General features: G+C 36.7%; 1 protein-coding gene across 1 annotated transcript in view; it reads left to right on the forward strand.

Annotated features, from left to right (window-relative positions):
* BAZ1B (bromodomain adjacent to zinc finger domain 1B) overlaps positions 1-13,637 on the forward strand; it is a 76,883-nt gene that overhangs the window by 12,342 nt on the left and 50,904 nt on the right. The window contains exons 3-4 of the mRNA XM_081133797.1: positions 1,351-1,495; positions 13,114-13,315. Coding sequence (XP_080989923.1) covers positions 1,351-1,495; positions 13,114-13,315 — 347 coding nt within the window. The remainder of the gene's footprint in view (positions 1-1,350; positions 1,496-13,113; positions 13,316-13,637) is intronic.

Here is a 13,637-nt window from a genome sequence, read left to right on the forward strand (position 1 = left end):
TGATAACTAACATAATATAGGGGTGGTGGGAGAAATTACTGAAAAAGACAGGTTTTACAATTTTTACTTAAAGTAGAAATCTTTTTTTTTCTGATTATAAAAGAAATGCATACTTGTTATAAGAATATAAATAATACAGATTTAGTAAAAGAATCTGAACATTGTCCATCTTCTCAGAAATAACCATAGACAATGAAATTTTAAGTCAAGTGTCTGGTAGGTGTAATGGAGAGTGAATTTATAGGGAACGTGAAAGGTCTCATGAAAATGAGGAAGTCTGAGGACATCTTGGATGATTAAACTGAAGGAGGACAGTGGGGAGAGGACAAAGGTAACAGCCTTAACAAAGGCAGGGAGACCAGTCTTACTGATTGTGACTAGGGAATAGCAGAAAACATGGTAGATTCTTATAAGGGAGTATGATAAGAGATTTTAAGTCTAGAGGTCAATTGGTGAAACATTTGTAGTTATGAACAGCACAGAGAGTGATTGAGAATATTGTAATATGAAAATAAACCTCATACTTGCATTTGCATGAATGTTCTCATGTCTAATCCTCCCCTTCACCCACAGCACAAATATTAAATATTGGTCAGAATTGCAGTCTAACGACTACCCATTAAGGTTGCTTCCTATTTCCTGCTACCATTAAGAATCCAGCAATGAATATCTTTGTGTACATATGATGGTTTTGATAATTGTTGTCAACTGCTTTTTAAAAGAGTTGAAATACAGGCTATTGGCAGTATATGTTACTTTGCACTATTCACTTGCTCATATTGGGTATGATAATTAAAATTCTTTTTTGCTAGTTTAATAAGTGAAAAGTGGTACGTCATTGTTTTACTTTGCAAAGATTTTGGAGTTCAAGTTGTGGTTCTAACATGTTAACTCTTCCTGATTTATTTTTCTTGTTCATAAAATGAAAGTTCTAGATACCTCATACGGTGTTATGAGAACCAAATGAATGAATGCATATGAAAGCGTATTAATTGAGATGTAATACAAGTGTTATGGTGTCCTAACTAAAAAGATGGGAAAAGGCTATGAATAAGTAATTTACACCTAAAAAGGGAAGTCTACTGCAAAAACAAACTAATGGGAAAAAGACCAGCCTTACTAATGATTTGCCTATTATTTTCACTTTAGATATGAGAAAATTAATCTGGATAGGTCAGTCTGACAAAGATAATTGTAGTTCTTTCTTTTTCTTGTGTACCACATGGTTTGTAATCTTTGTATTCCCAGTGCCTTGCATATATTTGTTAAAGAAATGTTTAATTGACCTGAATTAAAGCTCTGGATAGGTTTTTCTGCATTTTCTTGGTAATTAATAACATATTTGTTTAGTTTAAAGGAAGAGTTTCCTGCCTGGTATGAGAAACTTGTTCTGGAAATGGTTCACCATAACACAGCCTCGTTAGAGAAGTTAGTAGATTCTGCTTGGTTGGAGATCATGACCAAATATGCTGTGGGAGAAGAGTGTGACTTTGAGGTAAGTGCCTTTTTTTTTTTTTCCAAATGTGATTTGACTTACTAACCATATGTCAGGATTTGAGATTTGAGTATCGAGTACAGAATGCGTATCTGTGTGTGTAAAATTGTGTTATATGAAGTCATCTCTACTTAATATAAAAAATAAGGACCAAATTTTAGAATACTGCACTAGTCATTTTACATGTCTTGCAGAATCTGCACAGAAATGTTGAGGTAGTAACAGGCTCATATATTTAAGTAGGTTGTTTACATTGTTACATGAATTATGAGTGATTTCAGCTGTATGCAATGAAATATCTAACAGTGGCCAATAATTCTCAAACTTTAGCCTAAACAAAATCACTTATTCTTAAACTGTTTAAAAAAATCGAAGAGGAAGCAATGCTTCCAAACTCATTTTATGAAACCAATATATTACCTTGATACCAAAACCAGATAAAGACAATACAAAAAAAGGAAAACTTACAGGCTAATATCCTTGATGACTATAAATGCAAAAATTTTCAACAAAATATTAGCAAACTGGATTCAGTAATGCATTAAAAGGATTATACACTGTCACCAAAAGGAATTCATCTCAGGAATGTAAGGATGGCTCAACATTCATAAATCAATGAGTGTAATACATCATATTAACAAAATAAATAAAGGATAAAAACTATATGATCATCTCAATAGATGGAGAAAAAGCATTTTACAGAATTCAGCATCCTTTTTTGGTAAAAATGCTCAACAAAGCTGATCTAGACGGAACATCTCTATATGATAAAGGCCACATGTGGCAAATCCGTAGCGACTATCATACTCAGTGGTGAAAAGCTGAAAGCCTTTTCCTCTGATATCAGGAACACAACAAGGATGGCCACTCTTACCACTTATAGTCAACACAGTAGTGGAAATCCACAGCAGTCAGACAATACAAAGAAATAAAAGGCATCTAAATTGGAAACGAAGAAGTAAAACTGTCATTTGCAGATGACGTGATACCATATATAGAAAACCCTAAAGATTCCACTAGAAAACTATTAGAATTAAATGATTTCAGTAAAGTTGCAGGATACAGAATCAATATAGAGAAAACTGTTGTGTTTCTACACACCAATAATGAATGATCAGAAGAAGAAAACAATCTCATGTACAGTTACATTCGAAAGTGTAAAATACCTAGGAATAAATTTAACTTGTATTCTGAAAACTAAGATTGAAGAAAGAAATTGAACAAGATACAAATAAATGGAAGGATATAGCTTGCTCATTGATTTGGAAGAATTAATATTGTTAAAATATCCTTACTATCTCTTGATTTTTAGAGAGTGGAAGGTCGGGAGGGGGAGAGAGAGAGAGAGAGAGAGAGAGAGAGAGAGAGAGAGAAACATCGATGTGAGAGAGAGACATAGATTGGTTGCCTACCACATGGGCCCGCTCTTGACGGGGGCCAGAGATGGAACCTGCAACCCAGGTATGTGCCTTTGACTGGGAATCAAACCCATGATCCTTCAGTGTGAGGACCGATGCTTTAACCACTGAGCCACACCAGCCAGGGCAAAATGTCCTTACTGTCTAAAGCAGGGGTGGGGGCCCTGGCTGGTTTGCCTAAATGGTTAGAGTGTCGGCCCACAGACGGAAGGGTCCTGGGTTAGATTTCGGCCAAGGTCACATTCCTTGGTTGCAGGCTCCATCCCCGGTCATAGTTGGGGCTCATGCAGGAGGCAGCCAATCAATGTGTCTTTTTCCCATTTGTGTTTCTCTCTCTCTCTCCCTCCCACTTTCTCTGAAAAAGCAATGGAAAAAAGTACCCTCGGGTGAGGATTAAAAAATAATAACAAAAAATAATAAAGCAAGGGTGGAGAACCTTTTTCTGCCAAAGGGCATTTGGATTTTATAACATCATTCACGGGCCATACAAAATTATCAACTTAAAAATTAGCCTGCTGTATTTGGTCAAACATTTAATTAATTCACCCCTAATGTTACGACTGGAACTGCTTCTCTTTGGCAGGGCCAGACCAACTGATTTCATGGGCCATACATTCCCACCCCGGATCTAAAGTAATATATAGATTCAATGCAATCCCTATTAAAATACCAATGGCATTCTTCTCAGAATCAGAACTACTAATCCTAAAATTGTATGTAACCACAAAAGACCCCAAATGGCCAAAGAAATCTTATAAAAGAACAAAGTGGGAGGTATCATGCTTCCTGGTATCAAACTATACTACAAAGCTACAATAATCAAAATAGTATGGTAATGGCATAAAAACATATGTAGATCAATGAAATAGAATATAGTGCCCTGAAATAAATTGTTACTTATTTGGTTAATTAATCTACAATAATTGGGTTATTTGGTTAATCTCTTATTTGGAGGCAAGGATATACAGTGGGGTAAAGACAATTTCAATAAGTAGTGCTGGCAATGCTCGACAGATACGTGTGAAAAAAGGAAACTGGCCTTGGCCTGTTTGGTGCAGTGGTTGGAGCATCAGCCAGCGGACTGAAGGGTCCCAAGTTCGAGTCCTGCCAAGGGAAAGGAACTCATTTGCAGGTTCTGCCCCAGTTGGGGCATGAGTGGGAGGCAACTACTTGATGTGTCTCTCTCGTGTTGATGTTTCTCTCTCTCTCCTCCCTTCCACTCACTCTGAAAAGCAGTGGAAAAAATATTCTTGGGTGAGGGTTAAAAAAAAAAGAAATTGGCCTGGCCGGGCATGGCTCAGCGGTTGAGCGTCGACCTAAGATCCAGGAGATCGGGGTTCAATTCCTGGTCAGGGCACATGCCCGGGTTGCGGGTTCGATCCCCAGTCGGGGGTGTGCAGGAGGCAGCTGATCAATGACGACTCTCTCTCTCCCTTCCTCTCTCTGAAATCAATAAAGATATATTAAAAAAAAAAAAAAAAGCAATTGGACCACTTTCTTACACCATATATAAAAGTAAACTCGCGTGGCTGCTATGGCTGAGTGGTTGAGCTTCCACTCATGCACCAAGAGGTTGCTGGTTCAGTTCCTAGTCAGGGCACATGCCCTGGTTGTGGACTCAGTCTCCAGTAAGTGGCATGCAGGAGGCAGCTGATCGATGTTTCTATCTCTCCCTCCCTCTCTCTTTCCTTTCCTCTCTCTAAAAAATCGGTAGAAACATATTAAAAAAACAAACCTCAAAATGGATTAAAGACTTAAATGTTAGACCTGAACTCATAAAACTTCTAGATGAAAATGTAATCAGTAAAATCTTTGACATTGCTCTTCGAAATGTCTTTTTGGATATATTTTCTTTTTTTAAAATTGATTTTAGAGGAAGGGAAAGAGAGAGAATCATCAATTTGTTGTTCCACTTATTTATGCATTCATTGTTTGATTCCTTCATGTGTGTTTACTGGGGATTGAATCCATAACCCTGGTGCATTGGGATGATGCTCCAAGCAACTGAACTACCTAACCAGGGCTGAATATATTTTCTCAAGTGAGGGAAAGAAAAAAAGAAACAAGTGGGACTACATCAAACTAAAAAGTTTTTTGGAAGTGAAGGAAACCATTAACAAAAGGAAAAGACAGCCTACTGAATGGGAGAGGATATTTGCAAATGACACATCCATAAGGGGTTAATACTCAAAATAAATAAGGAACTCATACAACTTAACACCAAAATTCAAGCAATCCAATTAAATAATGGGCAGAGGACTTGAACAGACATTTTTTCCAAAAGCACATAGAGGTGGCCAACAGACATGAAAATGTTCAACATCACTAATCATCAGGGAAATGCAAATAAAAACAACAGCGAGGCCCTGCCAGCTTGGCTCAGCAATTGAGCATCGACCTATGATCCAGGAGACCACAGTTCCATTCCCTGTCAGGGCACATGCCTGTGCTGCTGGCTCGATTTCCAGCAGGGGGCATGCAGGAGGCAGCTGATAAATGACTCTCATCACTGATGTTTCTGTCTCGTTCTCCCTCTCCCTTCTACTCTGAAATTAATAAAAACAAACAAACCAAAAAAACAACAACAATGAGATATCATCTCACACCTGTCAGAATGGCTATCATCAATAAATCAGTAAATAACAAGTACTGGTGATGTGGAGAAAAGGAATCCTCATACACTGTTGTTGGGATTGTAAATCACTACAGCTACTATGGAAAACAGTATGGAGATACCTTAAAAATTAAAAATAGTTGTGTATGACCCAACAATTCTACTTTTGGGTGTTTATCTGAAGAAAACAACACTAAATCATAAATGTATATGCACCCCTATGTTCGTTGCAGCATTACTAGTAATAGCCAAGATGTGGAAGCAACCTAGAGTAGATGAATGGATAAAGATGATGTAGTAAATATATACAATGGAATAATATTATTTAGCAATAAAAGAGAAAGAAATCTTGCCATTTGTGACAATATAGATATACCTACGGGGTATTATGCTAAATGAAATAAGTCAGACAGAGAAAGACAAATACTGTATGACTTCACTTATATGTGGAATCTATAAAAACAAAGTAAGTGAATAAACAAAACAGAAACAGACCCAAAGATATAGAGAACAAGCTGATGGTTGCCAAAGGGGAGGGGACAGAGCAGATGGGAATTAAAAAAAACGAGAAGGCAAAACAAGTGAGTTGTTTAAAAAAAATAGGGCCCTAGGTAGTTTTGCTCAGTGGTTAGAGCATTGGCCCGCGGACTGAAGGGTCTCGGGCTCGATTCCTGCCAAGGGCACATAGTTTGGTTGTAGGCTCAATCCCTGTCCCCTTGGGACATGTGGGGGAGGAAACCAATCGATGTGTCTCTCACATCGATCTTTCTCTCTCTCTCTTTGCCCCCCTTCCACTCTCTCTGAAAAGCAATGGAAAAAATATCCTTGGATGAGGATAAAAAAAAAAAAAAAAGAAATAAGGTGGGCACTGTTTTCCTATTTTGGATAAGTTTTATTCCCAAGTTTGATGTGATCACCATAGGTGATCTCACACACATAGGATCTCACACACATAGACATATACACATGTACATGGGCACACTTAACTAATAGTCATGAGCCCACCAAGTGAAAACTAGAGGCAAAGAGAAAAAAGAGACACATACACAGACATGAGGATAGATAAGAGATAAATAGATTGAGATAGATGTACACAGATACAAGGACACTTCTCTTACAAACCCATCAATCTGGTCAGTCTGCCTTTCTTGGGAAATAATAACTGATTTAGCTCAACAGGGAGCAGCTGAATAATTGACCTTGAAAGATTTCTTGTCCAGATAATAATATGACCACTACCCCAGGCAAGGAGATAATAAAGCCTCATGTCAGATTCCAACTTGTGGGTCCAGTTAATTCTCAGCTTTGGAAAAGGGACAAAAAAATCTTATCAACCTGGTCTATCCATCAATCCTCTATGTTTCCCCCTTTTAAAAAATCACTTTGAGAACTTCTGAATATACATTCTTGAGCCCTATCCCCTGAGAGTTTGTTTCAGAAGGTCTTGGGTAGGTTCTAAAAATTTGTAATTCTACCAACTCCAGGGTGTAGTGACACTAACACTCTGGAGACAACACTTTGAGTAGCACCACCAGCTCAGTCAATGAAGACATTTGATTATCTCACATAATAAGTCTTTATTTTTAAATAACTTACTGATTTCAGAGAGAAGAATGTAGAGAGAAGCATCAATGATGAATCATTTGTCAGCTGCCTCCTGCACACCCCCTACTGGAGATTCAGCTGGAAACTCGGGCATGTGCCTTGACCTGGAATCGAACCATGACCTCCTGGTTTATAGGCCAATGCTCAACCACTGAGCCACGCTGGCGGGGAATCACATAACAAGTATTAGAGGCAGGCAATTCCAAGTTTGGTTTAGAGGCTGAATGATACTGTTAAGGACCTAGACTTTTTGTGTCTTTCTGCTTTTCTTCTCTGCTCTTCTCAGGGTATTGGGTTTTGTCCTTAGCATTGTTGCCTCTTGGTTGTGAAATTGTGACTATACTCAGAAAATGCTTCTCTAAGCTTTGTGAGAAAATCTTTTCCAGAAGCATATGCCTCCCCACCTCCATTTATCTTTACATGTTATTGGCTAGACCATGGCTTACATTGTCACCCTTAACTGCATGGGCACTAAGAAAGTGGATACTGCCCTTTTTTTTTTTTTATTCAGAATATTACAGATGTCCCTTTTTTTCCCCATTGACCCCTTCTACCCTGAACCCACTCCCTACCCAAGGCCTCCACCGCACTATTGTCTGTGTCTATGGGTTATGTATATATGCATATAAATTCTTTGGTTGATCTCTCCCCACCTCCGATACTGCCTTTTTTTTAAAGCCTCAAATGAGGCAGGCATGCAAGAGGGGGAGTGGCTTATGTAGCCCAATAGTAGTGAGTAAGTGGTGGGACAAGGATTCAGACTTTTGTCTTTCTCTTTCTGGTTCCAAAATCCTTGTTCTCTCATATTGACTCCCTAGCTACTCTTTTTATATTGTAATTTCTGTGGGGCCACCAATGGGTTTTAATCACACACTTTATATCAAACAGCATTCTTATAGGAAATAGGTGGCACATTTAACTGGTGTGATTGACTTGAGTTTAATAAAGGGACTGTAGACAACAGACAACAGTCTGATCTAGTTCAAGGAGGACTACAAGGAAAGGATAGGGTACTTGCAAGGCTATCAAGAGTGGAGAGACTTTACTACCTCTAAACCCTAAGGAAACAAGGGGAGGGAATGGACACTAGAACTAGAAGAGAGTAATGTAGTTGTAGAAGAGTATTTTGGTAGTGAGACAGGTAGAAATACCCATTGTCACTTTTCTTCCACCGTCTATCTGACTTACAACTGATTCTTTCTATAGGCTGAACTCACCAAAATCTAGAGGGCGAGGGAACCCTTTAATACATAATCCATAAAAGTTAGCTTATGTAAGCACATAATAAGACAGAGGAGAGTGGAGACAGATTTCGAGTGCAAAAGGAATATACTCTGCACACATGCAAGGTGGAAGAAGAAAAGTTTGAGGAAGGAGGAGAAATTAGGGAGATATGTATGTCCGTAAACATGAAAAGATTTTAAAATTCATTAGTCAAAATTACAGTGAAATCATTTAATACTCATCAGATTAGTAAATAAGAAAAAGTAAAAATGCTAAGTTTTGTGACCATTGTGGAGCTGCTCATTCACTGATTTTGGCAAGCACTTTGGTGTTACTGAGTACAGTTGACTAAAGATTTTTTTCTTGAGTGTTTACCTTTTTAATTAATGTTGAACATCTTCTCATGTGCTTGTTACTATACTTTCATTGATATTTTCTTTGGTGAAGTGTCTGTAAATCTTTGTCCATCTTTAAATTGAATTGCTTGTTGTTTTTGAGTTTTGAGAGTTCTTTATATATTCTGGATATAAATTCTTTATTAGATGTATGCTTTTTTTCTATCAATCTAAGGCTTGCGTTTCATTCTTTTAACTGTCTTGAAGACCCTATGTTTTGAGTTTTGATGAAGCCAGTAGAAAGCAAATATACTTAATCATATCTATAATTTAAACATTTTATTTAAAAGGTAGAGATTGTCAGATTTGATAAAAAAGCAAGACCTGGCCCTGGCTGGTGTTGCTCAGTGGTTAGAGCTCCTGCATGAGCATGAAGGGTCATGGGTTCGATTCCCAGTCAAGGGTAAGGGCACATACGTGGGTTGCAGGTTTGATCCCTACCTAGCCCCTTTTGGGAGGCAACCAGTCGCCCTGTCTCTCTCACATTGATGTTCCTCTCTCCTCTCTCCCACTCTTCCACTCTCTAAAAATCAATGGGAAAAATACCCTGGGGTGAGGATTAACAACAACAAAAACCAGCAAGACCTGTAAGGAAGGTACAGATGGTATTATAAATGGATGAAGAAAGAGTTACATTCCTAAAATTTGTCAAAAGAAATCTCGAGTTGCTATGTAAGTATCAGATGAAGTAGATTTCAGGGCAAAAAATATTACTATGGATAAAGAAGCATTTCATAATGACAAAGAGGTCAATTTATTATGAGGACAGAACAGTCCTTACTGGGATGCATTTACTAGCAAGAGCTTCAAAATACATAAAACACTAATGGATAGAAGTATAAGAAATAGACAAATCACAATTCTACTTGGAGAGTCCTACAACCTCCCTTCTCAATAACGTGATAGAAAAAGTAGACAGAAAGTCAGCCAGAATATAGAAAATTGAATAACATAATCAACCAAGGTGACCTAATTGTCATTTGTAAAACATTTTACTTAATAACTGCAGAATACATACTTCTTTCAAGTGTGTAATTTACCAAGGTAGCCCGGCTGCGAGTGGCTCAGTGGTTGAGCATCGATCGACCTATGATCCAGGAGATCATGGTTCGATTCCCAGTCAGGGCATATGCCTGGGTTGTGGGCTCAATCTCCAGTGGAGGTCGTGCAGGAGGCAGCCAATCAATGACTCTCTCATCATTGATGTTTCTCTCTCTTCCTCTCTCTGAAATCAATAAAGATAATATTTAAAAAAATTTTTTTTACCAAGGTAGACCATACTCTGGGTCATTAAAAATGTCAATAAATTTAAAAGAAATATACTAAGGAATATATGTTGCAACCAAAATGGAATTTAGACATCAGTAACAGATATCTGGAAATCGCAAATAATTGGAAACTAAACTACACATCTTTAACTTACTCAAGATTAAAGAAGGAAGCAAAAGGGAAATTATCAAATATTTTGAACAGAATGAAAATGAAAACATGTTAGGATTTACATTTAAATTTAGAAGTTAAAGGAAAAAAGAAAAAGAAGAGCAAATTAAATCCAAAGGAAATAGAAGAGGAAAGGAATTAATAAAGATCAGAGTGGAAATCAATAAAATAGAAAACAGGAAAACTATAGAGAAAAATCAATGAAACTAAAAGCTGGCAGTTTGAAGATTAATAAAATTGATAAACCTCTAGCCAAACTCGGAAAAAAGAGAAGACACAAATGAACCAATATGAAGAATTAGAGAGGTGATGTCTACTGATACAGGATAATAAGGGGATAGTATGAACTCTTTTATGCCAATAAATTTGACAGTGTAAATGAAATGGACAAATTCCTTGAAAGACACAAACTACTAAAATGCTCTCAAGAAGAAATCTTAAAGAAATTGAATTTGTAGTTAAAAATCATCCTACAAAGAAAACTGCAGCCCCAGATATCTTCACTGGTGAATTCTACCAAACATTTAAGGAAGAAATAACACCAGTTTTATACAAGCTCTTCCAGAAAATGGAAGAGGAGGGAATTCTTCGTGATTCATTTTGTGAGGTCAGCAGTGATACCAAAACCTCATAAACACATTACAAGAAAAAACTACAGACTAAGGGAAAAAAACACCTATGTTCACAGAAAAAAAACTCCCTTAGGAATATAGATGTAAAAATTTTAATCAAAATTTTAGCAGATGAAATCCAACTTTGTATTAAAAGGATAATACATTAGGACCAAATAGGGTTTATCCTAGGAATGCAAACTTGTTTTCTTATTTTTTTAGATATATATATATACATATATATATATATATATGTATATATATATATGTATTTTTATTGGTTTCAGAGAGAGGAAGGAAGAGAGAGGGAGAGAGAGAGAAACATCAATGATGAGAGAGTCATTGATCGGCTGCCTCCTGCTCGCCCCCTACTGGGGTTCAAGCCTGTAACCCTGGGCATGTTCTATGGGCATGGAACCACGATCTCCTGGATCATAGGTTGATGTGCAACTACTGAACCATGCTGGCTGGGCTGCAAACTTGTTTTAAATTTGTAATTCTTATTGCTAAACAAGAAAACTAGCCCAGTCGGGCGTGGCTCAGTGGTTGAGCATCGACCTAGGATCCAGGAGATTGCAGTTTGATTCCTGGTCAGCGCACATGACCAGGTTGCAGGCGCGATCTCCAGTTGGGAGCGTGCAAGAGGCAGCCGATCAATGACTCTCTCGTTATTGATGTTTCTGTCTCTCTCCCTTCTTCTTTCTGAAATCAATAAAGATATAGTTAAAAGAACAAAACAAAACAAGGAAACCATATGTTCATTCTCAGTTTACAAACAGAAAGCATTTAACAAAATTCAACATTAATTTCTAATAAAAATTCTCAGCAAAAATAGAAAGAAGCTTAAACCTGACGGGTATTTACAGAATTACCTGTAGTTAGCATCATACCTAATGGTAAAAGACTGAATGTCTGCTTTCCTACTCTACTTAACATTGTATTGAAAGTTCTAGCTAGTGTAGTATGTCAAGAAAAAGAAATAAAAGTCATCCAAATTGGAAAGGAAGAAGTAAAATTATCTTTTTTCCAGACATGATTGTCTATGTAGCACATCTCATGGAATCTACCGTAAAAGCTACTAGAACTAATAAGTGGTAGGATACAAAATAAATATACAAAAACCAATTTGTGTTTATTTCTGTGTGTTAACAATAAACAATTGAAATTGAAATTTAACAAGGCAATACTATTTCAACAATGTAAAAAATTATGAAATACTTTGAGTAAACCTGGCAAAAGAGATGCATGACCTATACTTAAAAAATATAAATTATTGCTGAGAAAAATTAAAGAAGACCTTAAATAATGAAGAGGCATATCTTGTTCAATTCTTTTCAAGTTGATATATAGATTCAACCCAATTGCAATAAAATCCCAGCAGCTTTTTTGTCGGAATTGCCAAGTTGATTGTAAAATTAACTTGGAAATGAAAAAAATCTAGACAAAACAACTTTGCAGAAGAACAACAAAGTTAGCTAATAGTGTCTGATTTTGAGCCTTCCAAGTTTTAAACTATTAAGATGATGTGAAATTGGTGTAAAGATGCTCAAATAGATGAGGGAAACAGAATAGCATCCAGAAATAGACACACACACATACTAATTTTTGATAGAGGTTGAAAGATAATTAGGTAAAGGAAAGATAGTCTTCAATAGGTGGTTCTGGAATATTTGGATATCCATATGTATAGTTGTTTTTTTTTATAAAATGGAAATTCTTGAACTATATTTACACATGTCTGAGGTTTGTGCAGTGATAGCCCTTTGGGCTTAGTACATGATACGTGAATTATAAACTAGATTGTGATCTTTTTTTTTTTTTTAAGTGTCATATTTTACTGAGTGTAGAAGGTGAAGGGCTTAAGTACAAATTGACAGTTATGGAATAATCACCAATGTGAAGGACAGTAAAGGGAATTTAGTCAATAATAATATAATAACTATGTATGGTGTCAGGTGAGTACTGGACTTATCAGGGGATCACTTTGTAAATTACATAAACGTCTAATCACTGTGCTGTACACCTGAAACTAATATAATATTGAATGTTAACTGTAATTGAAAAATTAAAAATAATACCTATTATAGAAAAAGAATAAGAAATGAAGTCAGGGGGAAAAGATGTCATTTTTTTAACATAGAAATCAGAAATAAAATTGGAAAAAAATCACTATAGTTGGTTGGTACTTTAGAGTTTTAGTGAATTTTTGTTAGGTAGGGTGGAATGTATATTGGATAATATATTTTAAACGTTATCTTTAGTTTTTTTAGTTCTTATTTTTTTCTGATTCTCACTTCTGTCTCCTTTGTAGGTTGGGAAGGAAAAAATGCTTAAGGTGAGGATTGTGAAGATTCATCCTTTGGAGAAAGTGGATGAAGAGCCCACTGAGAAGAAATCTGATGGTGCCTGTGATTCTCCCTCAAGTGACAAAGAGAATTCTAGCCAAATTGCTCAGGAGCATCAGAAGAAGGAGGCAGTTGTAAAAGAGGATGAAGGAAGGAGAGATAATATTAGTATGTGTGATGATAGCTTTCCTATGTGACTTTTAATATACACAAATATTTTTGAGTTCTCTAGTAATTAAATTTGTAATTGAATTTTGTAGCTAGATAGACATGCTTTTCTTTTGTGACTCAGAGAACAACTAAAACATCCACAAAGTGCCCTGGCCGGTGTGGCTTGGTGATTAGTGCACCAAAGCGTTGTGGTATTGATTCCTGCTCAAGGGCATGTATCTGGGTTGCAGGTTCAATCCCTGGCCCCAGTTGGGGTGAGTGCAGGATGCAACCAATCCATGTGTCTCTGTCACGTTGATGTTTCTCTCTCTACCTCCTT

This window comes from Miniopterus schreibersii (genome assembly GCF_964146895.1).
Source record: "Miniopterus schreibersii genome assembly, chromosome: 3".
In the NCBI taxonomy this organism is placed as follows: Eukaryota; Metazoa; Chordata; class Mammalia; order Chiroptera; family Miniopteridae; genus Miniopterus; species Miniopterus schreibersii.